The 13,844-nt window shown below is 41.1% G+C and overlaps 1 protein-coding gene across 1 annotated transcript; it reads left to right on the forward strand.

The window, feature by feature from the left end:
- The first annotated feature begins 286 nt into the window (after positions 1-286).
- spag8 (sperm associated antigen 8) lies at positions 287-7,820 on the forward strand. The gene is made up of 6 exons (XM_085281193.1): positions 287-483; positions 1,481-1,640; positions 1,862-1,907; positions 3,842-3,956; positions 4,211-4,273; positions 5,838-7,820. Exons 1-6 carry the CDS (start codon positions 415-417, stop codon positions 5,943-5,945), a joined length of 561 nt encoding a protein of 186 aa, XP_085137319.1. The 5' UTR covers positions 287-414; the 3' UTR covers positions 5,946-7,820.
- The last annotated feature ends 6,024 nt before the right edge of the window (positions 7,821-13,844 follow it).

The raw sequence follows: 13,844 nt of genomic DNA on the forward strand, positions 1-13,844 counted from the left end.
AGCTGAAATTGTGGGATAACCTTGGCTGAGGACCTCAGGTTAGGACCTGGAACGTACAGTCCCACAATTTGACAGCCATCTTAAATCTTAGCTGTTTTAAAGCATTGTCTAAATTTTATTTAATTTCAGTTGCTACTGGCTCATAAAATAGAATCACCAGCCAAGTCTGATTAAAAACATGGGTTTGCTAATGTTGGCCCCAAATAAGGTTTTAAAATGCATTCCACCCGGAAGTTTACCTTTTCTTACAACGTGCTACGTTGTGCATTGTTGTTGTTGTCATGGCGACGCTTCCGTCGAACAAACGCTGTTGCTAAGCGATGCTCGTAAACTTTAACTTAGAAAGACGATCCCGAAGCTACCCGCAGCTCCATTCACTTGCGTTCAGTCCAGTTCCATAGTTTTGTTCCCGTTATGACCGAGCAGACAGCCGCTGTGGGACATAAAGTTGGAAAACCGATGTTGCATAACTGGGTCGAAGAGGTGAGTGCTGTGAACCATTTCCGAGGTTTAGCTAATGTTAAAAGTTCACGCGAGACTTCTTAACAACGTTTGCTAATTTAATCTAATAATTAATCTGGAGCTAACACCTGGTGTCTAGGTAACCATATTTGAAAGACAGAGTCCCTGACACAGCAAGTATATGTTATAACACGGATGTCACTCAGGGCCACAGAATTAGGTACACCTTGCTAGCACTGCTAGCACTAAGTTGGATCCAATTCTACCTTCAGAATTGCCTTAATTCTTCGTATGGTCTGCTCCTGCTGTAGCCCATCTGCTTCAAGGTTTGCTATTTTGTGTAGTATTTAGAGATGTCCTTCTGCATACCTTGCTTATGACAAGTGGTTGTTTGAGTTTCTGTTGCCTTCAGCTCAAACCAGTCGGGCCATTCTCTGACCTCTGGCATCAACAAGTCATTTTACCCGTGAGAACTGCTGCTCACTGGATATTTTTTTATTTTTTGGACCATTCTCTGTAAACCCTAGAGACGGTTCTGTGGGAAAATTCGTGTAGATGGGCAGTTCCTGAAATACCCAGATCATCCACGCCATGTTCTTAAATGACCTTTCTCCCCCATTCTGAGGCTTGATTTGAACTTGAGCAGATCATCTTGACCATATCTGCATGTCTAAATGCAGTGAGTTACTACAATGTAATTGGCTAATTCAATAGTTGCATTAAAAAGCAGTTTAAAAAGAACAGGTGTACCTAATGGACTGGCCAGTAATTGTGTATCAATATAGTTGTAATTCCTCACCAGATAATTCAATACATTTGTAAAACCATTTGAAATAAAGCTGAAAGTCTGCACTGCAGTCATGTCTTGATTGTCTGATTTATAATCAGCTGTGATGGTGTACAGTTGGAAAAAGTACAAAAACATTTTTTTACTTATCCAAAATTGTAGATTTTTATGGTTTTCCACCCGACTAAAAAATCCTGTGATTTTTGTTTTTTTTTGTTTTTTTTTACTCAGAGAGCCATTGCAGATCTCCATACAGAGGACCCAAAGACACACAAGCACATACATGGCCACAAGGGGATTCTCACAATAGACCTGGAGTCCAAGATGGAGTCTGTGACTACGCTGAAAGCAGCTTATGTTGCTCCAAAGACTCCAGTGGGGAGGTTACAGGGTATGTGTCTTTATCTTTCACCAGCCAGAATGGAAAAAAAATGTTGAAACCCATACCATTAAGAGCCATGTAAAGAACAGAGAAGCATTTACAAAGAGCTGAAAGGTTTTATTATTTGATGTGACCTCTTCTTATTTTAATTTAAAAAAGTTTTTTATTCTGGGGGATGGCTTTCTATGCATGCCCTGTTCATCCTGTCTTTTGTATTTTCCTCGGTTCAGGCATCAGAGGCGAGCTGCTTAAAAAACACACTGCCCAGATGATAAGGTAAATGAACTATGAACAAGTCTTTTGATGTTAAACGAATTATTTCTGGAAGTGGTTTGTTTATGGAGACGAGGAGCACTGCCTGACCATGTCTTGAGGGGAAGGTGATGTAATATTTACACGTCGGGGTTTGTTTTACTGTTCAGTCACAGCTGTGATAGCTTTTAAATCAGACTTTATGGTGTTATTTTACACAGGGGCCAGTCACCCTTATGGGGTTTATAAAGTCCATCCCTGCAGAGGTGGTTGTTAACATCCCACACAAGTTAACAACTCATAAAAGCCTGTAAAGCGTAATGTCTTCAATGAAAACTTTTTGACTAGTAGTAGACAGTGTGTCATCATTTGATTTTAAACCATACACTAAATTTCCTGAGTTTTATAAGCAAACACCAATGGTGTGTCCAATAGCTTTGTATGATTTGGCTGATTCGCTGTTATGTAAAGCACAACACTGTGTATAAATAATCCTAGCCAGATGGGAGATTGGCGGAGTATCAAGCTTTGGGTTTCATTTCAGTCCAGTATGACATATTTTATATACTATATGTAATACCACAGAGACACTGAGTGTCGTGAAACGATGCAAATAAATGATGCTTACACCAGGAGCCTTAAACGCCCTGCACACCATCAGCTCACCCACACATGTTTGCATTTATTAGAGCTCTTCGCTGGACTGTGTGGGCATGAGCAGACTGCGCCTGGCTAATAGTGCTTCTTGCACCTGCTAGGGCTAGACGACTTTACTATTTCCAGTGAATGCAACGCTTCAGCTTGCGTGCTACGTTCCGTCAAAAGATTTGAAAGAAAGCAAAAACCATCCTTGTATGGTCAGACATCATTCCAGGATGGCTAATCTTAATAGCAAATGAGGCAGATGGATAATTGCATATAATATTATTTTTTTAAATCACTCCTTTCAGAAGCAGTTGATTTTATTTTCTTTTTATGATACTAACTTTAGCATTATGAATGAATTCTGAATATTTTCTGAGTTGCAGGCCCTACACACAGGAGTTAAAGGCAAATTTTCTTCTTAAGTACATGAAGCAGCCATGTGAAAATTTCAGGAATGGAAAAACAAATTTAAGAAAATGGAGAAAACTTGAAAAGGTGTAAACTGGGTAATTGGATGATCAAAACAAGTTCTGCTTCTTACATACATTTCGTTTCCAAAATACCTTTCTAACGTGCAGCTTATGGCTGTGAAATAGTGTTCTTTGCATGTTCTAAATGATAACTTGGACATGTTACTCAGACTTCTCTCTTTGTTCAGACTGCAAGCTTTGTGTATAAAACATAAAAATATATTGCAGGTCTGCTGGATATCTCTGTACTTGAAATGCAATGATTTTCAGAACTTCTGGGAAACGAGAGAGCATAAATCTTCAACCCACCTCAAAATTTTTGTGTGGCTTCTTTCAATATATTCACGTCACTATAGGAAAAAATCATCTGTGTCTGAGGAGTTCAGATGGGAAGCACTGATTGATTTTTGATTTCAGGAAAGACCTAGAATTCATCCAACCATCCATTTTCTGCTGTTTATCTGGGTCTCAGTTGTGTGGGCAGCAGAGATGTCCAGACCTCCCTCTAGCACCTCCACCTTTAGCTAATCTGGGGAAGCCAAGGCATTTCCAAGCCAGCCAAGAGACATAGTCTCTCCTCAGCATGTCCTGGTTCTGCCCAGGGGCTTCACAAACCTCTCTGAGGAGGCGCACGGGAGGCATAAATGCCCAAACCACTTCAGCTGGCTCCTTTCAATGTGCAGCAACTTTCAGTATATTTTATAGTAAATAGGTTGTTTACAAAATCATTTAATTACATCATGCTACACTTAAAAAAACAAAACAACAACAAAAACTGTATGTGCTGGATCACAGGCAAGTGCTGCTGCTTGGTGCTTAGATTCTGTCTTCTTGTTTTCACAGTGAGAAGATTCATGCTGATCTGAACCCACTGACTCCCAAAACGGAGTACTGCTCCACAACCCAGAAGGATTTCTGTGTGGAGGGATTTGTGCCTCATAAACCTGAAACAACACGTGTATGTAGAGTTACAAACTTTGTGTGTGTTTGTGTCTGTGCTTAATCTCCCCAAACAGCAACAATCTGATTTCAAAACTACAAAATAAATTTCCATACTTTTATTTCCTCCTCTTTGAGTTGTTTGTATTTTGGTTATGTGAAATACACAGTTGCTGTGAGAAGCAGAATACCTAAAATAATAAGTACATCATCAGCCTCTCCTATAAAAGCCTGAAAATCTTTCTGACATTTTACTGGTTTAATTTTTTACAGGTTCATGACTACAAAACTGACCAGGCCATCACATTCTGGAGTGAAAACTGCCAGCGGATACAGGTAAGTCAGACTGCTTTATCTCATAGTGGTTTCTTTTTCTCTCCTTTAAAATATCCATATTTAAGTTCTATTTAAGTGATTTATTTATCGGTTGAAAGTTATATGTGATCAACAGCACAGCAATTTTCCCTGTCTGATGATGAACACTTGTGTTTGCGGTCTGTCCTTAGTGTCTGAGCAGATGTTTTCCTTTCTTAAAGAATACTGTTTAGCCACTAATAGCACCATGAAATATGTCAGGGAACACACAACAGCAGCAGGAGAGTCACACTTATCCACCAAGGTCAAGAGGAGGATATTAATCACCTCTCTCTGCTGTGATTAGTCATAGTAGGGGTGGGTGATATAAACGATATACGATAGAAACGATATAAATTTGGCCAACGATAGAGATTTTGACTATACCGCTCTATCGCGATAGTGCATGTTGATGACGTCATCAAGCTGCGCCTGTTTTGGTGGAAAGCATTGCAGCAGCTACAACCATTATCATCTGCAAATTATGCCGGCAGTCATAGCAAAGAGATGAAGCACTGTTGAAATATGGGTAAAGGCAAAAACTGCGCTTCCTCCACTTCCGTAACAGTGATTCATTAATGTTGAATTCTCTCGCAGCTGCTCTATCCCCATGTTGTTGCAGTATATTAATAACTAACCTCGTATTGTGGATGAATAATCTCAGTTGTTCTCCTGACTGAAGTTTGGCCCGTGTATAGCATCCTGCTATGCGATTGCATTTGTCCCTGACCACCAGAATCCCTCACGTTAAATTTTATCGAGTGGAAAAAAGTTGGCGTTCATCCTCCAGCTTCACTGTGCTAATGTTATGCTAACATAGCTGTGTCGCTAGCAATCAGGTAGCACAACATTATATACCAGGTAGTCCAACTTCAGTAACCCTGCAAACGCCACTCCTGTTTAGTTTTCTGTCTTCATTTATGTTGGAAGTGGTAGCAGAGCTGTACGTTTTAATTAGTTTCAAAAATCTCTCAGTCAGAACATGGTATGAAATGTTTAGGTGGAAACTAGTGAGCTAACTTCCTGTTAACTTCTAACTCCGTTAAATTTAATAAATTCTGTTTTCATGGATGCCTGGATGTTAAACTTCATTGTTACACCTGGTAAAGCAGAAACGCTGATGATTTAATTAAAGATGAAAGAATTTAGACCGTTTTTAACTCTCAGTGTTCGTTTGGGACCTGAACAGGACGGAGTTTTGGACCCAGATTACTCCGCAAAGCTCCTCACTACGGCAGCCGTAATGCTCTGACAATCCATCAAGCAGTGTGGCTTAACAAAGTTGTACTAAAACATTTTTTAACAGATTTCTGCACGCCAAAATCAGTTCGAGGTCAGTAAGCACAACCAGAATTCATACATAAGGCACACTCTCGATTTTTGAGAAAATTAAAGGATTTTAAGTGTGCCTTATAGTGTGGAAAATACGTTATACAGAAGAAAAGAATATATCACGATATATATCGTTACCGCACGTGCTTCAAATTATACCGCGATATGGATTTTAGGCCATATCACCAAGTCATAGTGTATTTTTGTGTCACAGGGTGTGACTGCCGCCCGGAGCTCGAAGGGACCCTTCAGGAAGTCGGCTCTGTTCAGCACGCCCATCACCGAGCGGCTGGATGAAATTGATCTCCCACCTGACAATTGAGGCACTACACCAGTGTGCTGTTCTGCCACTTTTTTTAATGATTTTTTTATTAAAATGGTAATCCATTTTAAAGGTTAAGTTTAGTTCTTAGCGATAGTGGCACCGCAAAGGATTTATCTATTCTTTAAGGCTATTCTTTTTTTTGTTATTATTGGCACTCATGTTGGTTAAGTGAACTGCCATCGCCAAAACAGCAGTTAGAGCTGCACAAGACTCACTGTGTGTACTGGACATCATAAATCCTATGCAACAGCTGGGAGACCAGCATATATTCTGTGTACCCGACTGTCAGTGTATTGACAACAAAACTGACTTGGATGAGATGAATCAGCAGTCAGTGTTTGAAAAGATGCTACCTAGATGCTGAGTACCATGACCGCAGCTGTATTTACATCTGCACCATGAGCACGTCACAGGAATGGGAGGAAAGAAGGATGTTTTGAGTGTGGAAGTGGACCCGTGGGATGTCATTATTTTCTTATTACTGAGCAAGTATCTCCGTGCCATCAGTGGAAGAAACTCCAAGCTGCCGGGCATGACAGATTAACTCATTCTCAGTAATATGCATTAATCTGCCAATCAGATTTAATCATTTCAGATTGTCCCTGCCCACTTTTTCCCCAGGTAACAACAACAAATTGACTGGAGGGTTTTTGAGATGCTAAAGATGGCCCCTGGCTGCAAGGAGTGAATTACTTCTAATCAGCCAATCGTATTGCGTCACTTAGCATATGAAACGGTTCATAACTGTCTGAGAAGCCAGTGTTTTCAAAGTGTGCACATATATCCAAAGGAAAATTTGTTGTGTACACCTAGCGCTGCGTTGGACCCTTTTTGACTCCAGAACTGCCTTAGAGTAATTCTTCTTCATGAAGATTTTGGTCCACGTTGATGTGATTTGTTGGCTCCCACATCTCAAAGGTGCTCTGATGGATTGAGAGCTGTTGAGAAACCAGAACCTTCTCAAGCAAAGTCTAAGAATATCTGTAATAAGTAAACCTTTCACCCTGTCTCTCTCACACTGTTAGCTGTGGTTCCTCCATGCGGAGGATGAAGCAGGTTTCACTGATTGATGGGTGTGACAGCAACTTTAGTACTTTCTGCACCTGACTGTTGTGTTGCTGTGTGCACCTAGCCGGGAGTTTGTTTACATCCTCTGTTCATCTTTTTCTGTAATATGTCTGTTCCTCCTTTTTGCAACCTGTAATTATTGCATTCAGTTAGTGCTGAGTGGCAAAAAGACACACCTTTCTCTGACACGGGGTAAATATGTCACCCTTAAAGAGGAACAACAGCTTCTTCACACACATGTGCTGCTACAGCATGCTAATTTAAAACAATACATCGCTGGGAGTCACACAATGTATGCTACAGATTCATGTACGTCTTCTGTCAATCAAAGGACAATGTTGGGCTCTGCTGATCCTTTCTGGGCTTTCAGCAGGGATTAGTGGGTGGTAGCTATGGCGACAAGTAATTTTTAGTGTATATCGCTGCAGCTTTTCTCTCCAGACATTTCAATATCTCACCACATCATACAGGAAAACCAATTTGCCTCTGAAAGACAAGGGCTTGCAGCAGATTTGTACTCAACATTTGAAATGAAATGTGATACAGCAACTGTCATTTTGTTTCAGCTGTGCTATTTATACATGCTGAGCTACGCTGCACAATAGAAATCTACAGACAGTGAAGTCATTTTTAGGTCAGAAGGTAATGTTCTGTTCCCACAAGGGTGTAACTGCTATTTTAGCATAACTGAAGTGACTGTATCCTAATGCTGACCAGGTCCTAACCATAGACTATGTATACTATGACAAATATACTAACAAGTATACTAACAAATTTCCCACGTGTGGGACTAATAAAGGTTATCTTATCTTATCATTTTGAGTCAGTGGCCATATTTCGACAAGAAGGCAAAGCGCTTAGTTATCAACCGAATGGCAGCAAGCTTGGTTAGAATCCATAAACTATAAGGGTGCAACTCACAGACACATGTCTCCTAATTAGTGCAGTGATGTCTCATGATATTAATCAGCTAATTTATTTTTATAGAAGGCTTAAACTCAAACCAGTTAGCACGGGTCAGTCCTAGGAGACACAATAGGCTGTAGCTTTAATTAGTCAAAGCGCCAAAGCCATGAAGCCTCAATAAAAATTGAAGGCTGAGTTCCCAAACAAAAATCTAACCTGGAACAATTGTTTTAAAGAAGTAAATTATATAAAGGGACCAAAAAGAGTTTTTCTACTGGCTGCTGGAGGCACAGTCTCCATAGGCTCCCATGGTAAACGTACAGTACTCACAAATAAAAATAGTGTATAATTAACAGGTTTATTATCATTAGCTAAAACTAAACTAAAATAACGATGTTACATCCACTTCAAAGAAAGTATCACTAATGCTAGGGAACAGCAGCTAACAACAGCTAACAGGGGTTAACAGCAGTTAACAGTAGCAAAATCAGCAGCACTACGGACAGTTCAGCTTTCATCGGTCAGATTAGCGTCTCTGAATTACTGACCCGTATCACAGTCCTCACAAAGTTTTATAGCCTCTTCCGGAGTAAGTAAAAGTGCATGCTTTTCACCCATGTTGACAGCTGAGGTAAACAGTAGACTGGCAGCATTCCACAGATGGGGAAAAAACTCAAGGGCCGATCCAGTCCAGACAAACACACCGGCCATAGCCAATACAGTCTAAATTTAATGTTTTTGATCTCTCTTGGCTGACTAAAACATTCAATTCAATTCAAATTTATTTATATATCGCCAAATCACAACAAAAGTCACCTCAAGGCACTTTATATTGTACAGTAGATACAGAGAAAAAAACCCAACAATCATATGACCCCCTATGAGCAAGCACTTTGGCGACAGTGGGAAGGAAAAACTCCCTTTTAACAGGAAGAAACCTCCAGCAGAACCAGGCTCAGGGAGGGGCGGGGCCATCTGCTGCGACCGGTTGGGGTGAGAGAAAGAAGACAGGATAAAGACATGCTGTGGAAGAGAGACAGAGGTTAATAACAGATATGATTCAATGCAGAGAGGTCTATTAACACATAGTGAGTGAGAAAGGTGACTGGAAAGGAAAAACTCAATGCATCATGGGAATCCCCCGGCAGCCTACGTCTATTGCAGCATAACTAAGGGAGGATTCAGGGTCACCTGGTCCAGCCCTAACTATATGCTTTAGCAAAAAAGAAAGTTTTAAGTCTAATCTTAATAGTGTCTGTCTCCCGAATCCAAACTGGAAGCTGGTTCCACAGAAGAGGGGCCTGAAAACTGAAGGCTCTCCCTCCCATTCTACTTTTAAATACTCTAGGAACAACAAGTAGGCCTGCAGTGCGAGAGCGAAGTGCTCTAATAGGGTGATATGGTACTACAAGGTCATTAAGATAAGATGGGGCCTGATTATTTAAGACCTTGTATGTGAGGAGCAGGATTTTGAATTCAATTCTGGATTTAATAGGAAGCCAATGAAGGGAAGCCAAAACAGGAGAAATATGCTCTCTCTTTCTAGTCCCTGTCAGTACAAGAGTACTGCAGCATTTTGGATTAGCTGAAGGCTTTTTAGCGAGTTTTTTGGACATCCTGATAACAATGAATTACAGTAATCTGGCCTGGAAGTAATACATGCATGAACTAGTTTTTCAGCATCACTCTGAGACAGGATATTTCTACCTTTAGAGATGTTGCGCAAATGGAAGAACGCAGTCTTACATATTTGTTTAATATGTGCGTTGAAGGACATATCCTGGTCAAAAATGACTCCAAGGTTCCTCACAGCATTACTGGAGGCTGAAGTAATGCCATCCAGAGTAAGAATCTGGTTAGATACCATATTTCTAAGATTTTCAGGGCCGAGTACAATAACCTCAGTTTTATCTGAATTAAGAAGCAGAAAGTTAGCGGCCATCCAGGTCTTTATGTCTTTAAGACATTCCTGCAGTTTAACTAATTGGTGTGTGTTACCTGGCTTCATGGATAGATAAAGCTGGGTGTCATCTGCATAGCAGTGAAAAATGTATGCTATGTCTTCTAATGATGCTGCCTAGGGGAAGCATGTATAATGTAAACAGAACTGGTCCTAGCACTGAACCCTGTGAAACTCCATAACTGACCTTAGTGTGTGAAGAGGACTCTCCATTTACATGCACAAATTGGAGTCTATTAGATAGATATGATACAAACCACTGCAGCACAGTACCTGTAATACCTACAGCATGTTCTAATCGCTCTAATAGGATATTATGGTCAATGGTATCGAACGCTGCACTAAGGTCTAGCAAGACAAGCACAGAGATGAGTCCACTGTCAGAGGCCATAAGAAGATCATTTGTAACCTTCACTAAAGCTGTTTCTGTGCTGTGATGAGCTCTGAAACCTGACTGAAGCTCTTCAAATAAGCCATTCCTCTGCAGATGATCTGTTTGATATGAAAGGAAGGTTGTTTGTCTTATAGCAGATGCCATAGCTAGGATTATACACTTGAATTGTGACAAATAAGAAAACAGAACTCGGTTGACTGCAGCTGGCAAACTACTGAAATCTAGTGGTGAAAACTTTTAGTAACTTTATAAATGACCAACATGTTTACAGCCTGGAACAAACAGAAAATTATATAAATAGTTTATGCTGGTGTCCACTCTGGCGTCCACTTGGCTTCATCTCCAGAATTTTCTAGTCACTGAACTGGGTGCCTCAGCTGTGTTTGTGTTGTTGGTGCTGTGATATCTCTGAGGGGTGGATCAGCCAATAAGTCTGGGCTTCAGTTTGGGTCATAGACAGTATAAAACATGGATGTAGCTTCGAGGTCAGAAACTGAGATCAACGTGAAAGGCCATCAGATGGCAATAGTTGTGGTTGCACAAACACTTGAACCCATAAAGGTTACATGGAAAATGATTTTCTGATTGGCAATAACAGAGCAGCAAAAGGAGCTTTATTGTATGGGTGGGGATTTGACTCACTTTTGGATAAAGTCCCAAGTGGCCATCAGAGGAACTGCAGTTTTTTGCTTTTCAGCCTCGAGTTTTTCCCTTGGTAGTCGCTAGAATTTATTTTTTTGCTCTTTATTTTAATCTGCAGAATTTTGGCTTTTTGGCTTTTACTGTTTCTCTGAAACTATCTGCAAAATCCTCAAAAGCTTTAAACCACTGAGATCAAAGAAATTCTGTGTTCAACACAAAAAAACACGTTGTCATTCTTACAGAGTGTCACGGAGGAGCAGGGAGGACTCGGCGCAGACTGAAATCTCAGAAAAACAGGTTTATTTACACACTCCAGGTGCACTATATACAGGTGAAGGAGAAGGGGGCCAGGGTTCCCAGGGGTGCAGAGCGGGGTCGGGAAAAGCGTCCAGAGTCTCCAAACCAAACACGAGAAATCTGCATACAGAGAACAAGGGTTAGCACAGAACTTTCACGGACAGCGCTCAAAACTGGCTGAGGCTAAAGTAGCACTGATGAGCATTATTAAATAGTCCAGCGGCGAGGTGCTCTCAGTCACTGCCTTAAGTAGCGGGAGCAAACAAGGTGAGGAGCCACAGGTGATTGCCTACAGGTGGTGGAGGCCGGGAGCTCACAATGAGCTCCGCCCAGGCAGCGAGCAGAGAGAGAGGAGAGAGAGAAAAGACAAAACATAACATGTAGCCACACAGGGCCAGCCGAGCAGGCACGGGGACCATGACACAGAGATTGCGGCCAGAAATAGCAAGAGTCCCAACGAAGCTAAAATGCTGATATTGCTCCTATTTATAGTTATATCGTTTTTTAATATGCATATATCTTGCATCTGGAATTCACCAAAGCTGTTTTCCAGAGACAAAAAGTTACTCTGTGTAAACTCGGAGCAGTTCGTGTAACAAAAGGTCTGATCTATATGTGGCAAAAGCAGAACGTAAAAGATGATTGGATGACAGCCAGGTCAGCTGAGGGAAGCTCGGCGTGGGGTTCATTGGAGACCCTCAATTCCCTCTGTGTGGCTCTAACTGGTGTCAGGATGCGGCATGTCGCCGCAAGAAAGTGGGCGGTAATTACAGCCGTGCATGAGGGGAATATGCTATCCTGCAGAGATGACAATGCACGAGCGCTCGCGCGCACACACACACCCGTGCACCTGCTCAAAAACTGATGGGCCTCTAATGAGCGGTGATGTCATTACAACCAAAACACAGCTGTCTGCTGCCGACTCGTGTTTCCTCCTCGCTGTCTGTCCACAGGCTGCAGATACACAATGCTCTGCTTTACTGAAGCACACTCAGTATTTTAGGGAAATGTAAAGTGATAGACTGGATGTAAAAAATGGATGCACCCATTACACCCATTACTTAGTGAAACTCAGCAATACTGCTCATTCATAGGGTAACAACCTGTCAATCATAAGGTAGTCCCATCCTAAAGCATGCACTAATTGGGACCACAGTTCACAAAATTAATATCAGATGTGTCTTCTGTCATCACCATCTCTTCCAGGCCATCTAGGGGAACAACAAAGCATTCCCAGGCTAGCCAAGAGATGTAACCCCACCTGTCCTGGGGGTATCCCAGGGTCACCTCCTCCTGGTGGCACATGCCCAGAACATCTCACCCAGGAAGAATCCTAATCAGATGCTTGAACCACCTCAGCTGGTTTATTTGAATGTGGAGGAGTAGTGGCTCTTCTGAGTCCATTACAAAAGGACTGGACTTCTCACCCTACCTCTAAACGAGAGCTCATGACCATAGGTCAAGGTGGGACGTAGAATAGAGGAGGAAAAGAGAACCACAGAGAAGATTCGTGGATGTAGTGAAGGACCTGCGGACGGTTGGTGTGACCAAGTAGCATGCTACAGTAGAGACAGGGTGAGGTGGAGGCAGACGATCTGCTGTGCTGACCCCTCAAGGAAAAACATGAAGTACTGCTCACCTCGGCAGGGTGGATGTATAAACATTTTCTTTGCAAAAGGGTCTGGGTATCACTGAATAATGTTGGTTTCCTAGTACAAATAAACATATATGAATAAATGAAATATGAAAAAATGTTCTTGGTCTCAGAAACAAAACTGAAATGCTGGCCTGAGACATCTGCGCACGGTCAATTACTCCGTTAGTTCCTCTGAAACTGAAACAGGAAGTCAGCTGTTTGTTTGTTACTAAACCAAATCAATAAAGTCATGTGACCGATTTCTATTTTGTTTCCAAATGAAAAATTTGGAAACGAAAAAAGAAAACTCACTAGTTTGGTTGGTCTTGGGTAGACAGGAAGTAGAAGTTAAGAGAAATAAATATGAAAATAAAAGCAGATAACAGAATAACCTGCTTTGGTTCAACCTACCTCGTTAACCAATTAATCTTCCAAGGTTAACAGCAAAGGTTAGAGTGCCTCTCTAGTAAATTGGTTGCTGCACTTAATTTTTTTTTAAAGATGCAATGGTTTAGAGGGACACTCGATATTTGAGGGGACCGTGGAAGGTCATTTATGAATTGCTTCTGAGTTGAAAGTGGGTGTTTGTCAGGAAGATTTGTAATGCTGGAAATAAAGGGCTCTTTTCTCACATTACACCCTTTGTGAAAGCAAATATCAATAACACCACAAAAGAAATCCAATAATGTAAAAATAGTCCCTGGTCCATAAATGAAAAAGTGTGTTTTACTGAGTTTATTGAACAAAATATTTTACAGTATCTTGGATATACATATATACATATTATCTTGCACTGTGTAACACGGCTGAACCTCCTGCAGTGACATCGATTGCAGCACCGTGCCTGCACACTTCAATGGAAATAGGAATACATCATTGACTTTCAAACACATTATACAAATTTTAATATAGAAAGCACAAAAAATAAGAATTTATCAGTGAAAAGTACCCACTCTCAGGACAGAAATTCTTCATACAAAAACAACTTTACAG

Source organism: Mchenga conophoros, linkage group LG7, assembly GCF_057382185.1.
Source record: "Mchenga conophoros isolate Kocher_MC1m ecotype Shallow Benthic linkage group LG7, M_conophoros_male_GT1.1, whole genome shotgun sequence".
NCBI lineage: Eukaryota > Metazoa > Chordata > Actinopteri > Cichliformes > Cichlidae > Mchenga > Mchenga conophoros.

Coding starts and splice junctions, on each gene's coding strand:
- spag8 (XM_085281193.1), top strand. CDS start 415: ATGACCGAGCAGACAGCCGCTGTGGGACATAAAGTTGGAAAACCGATG. Junction 484..1,480: donor TGCATAACTGGGTCGAAGAG/GTGAGTGCTGTG, acceptor TTTTTTACTCAG/AGAGCCATTGCAGATCTCCA. Junction 3,957..4,210: donor ATAAACCTGAAACAACACGT/GTATGTAGAGTT, acceptor AATTTTTTACAG/GTTCATGACTACAAAACTGA.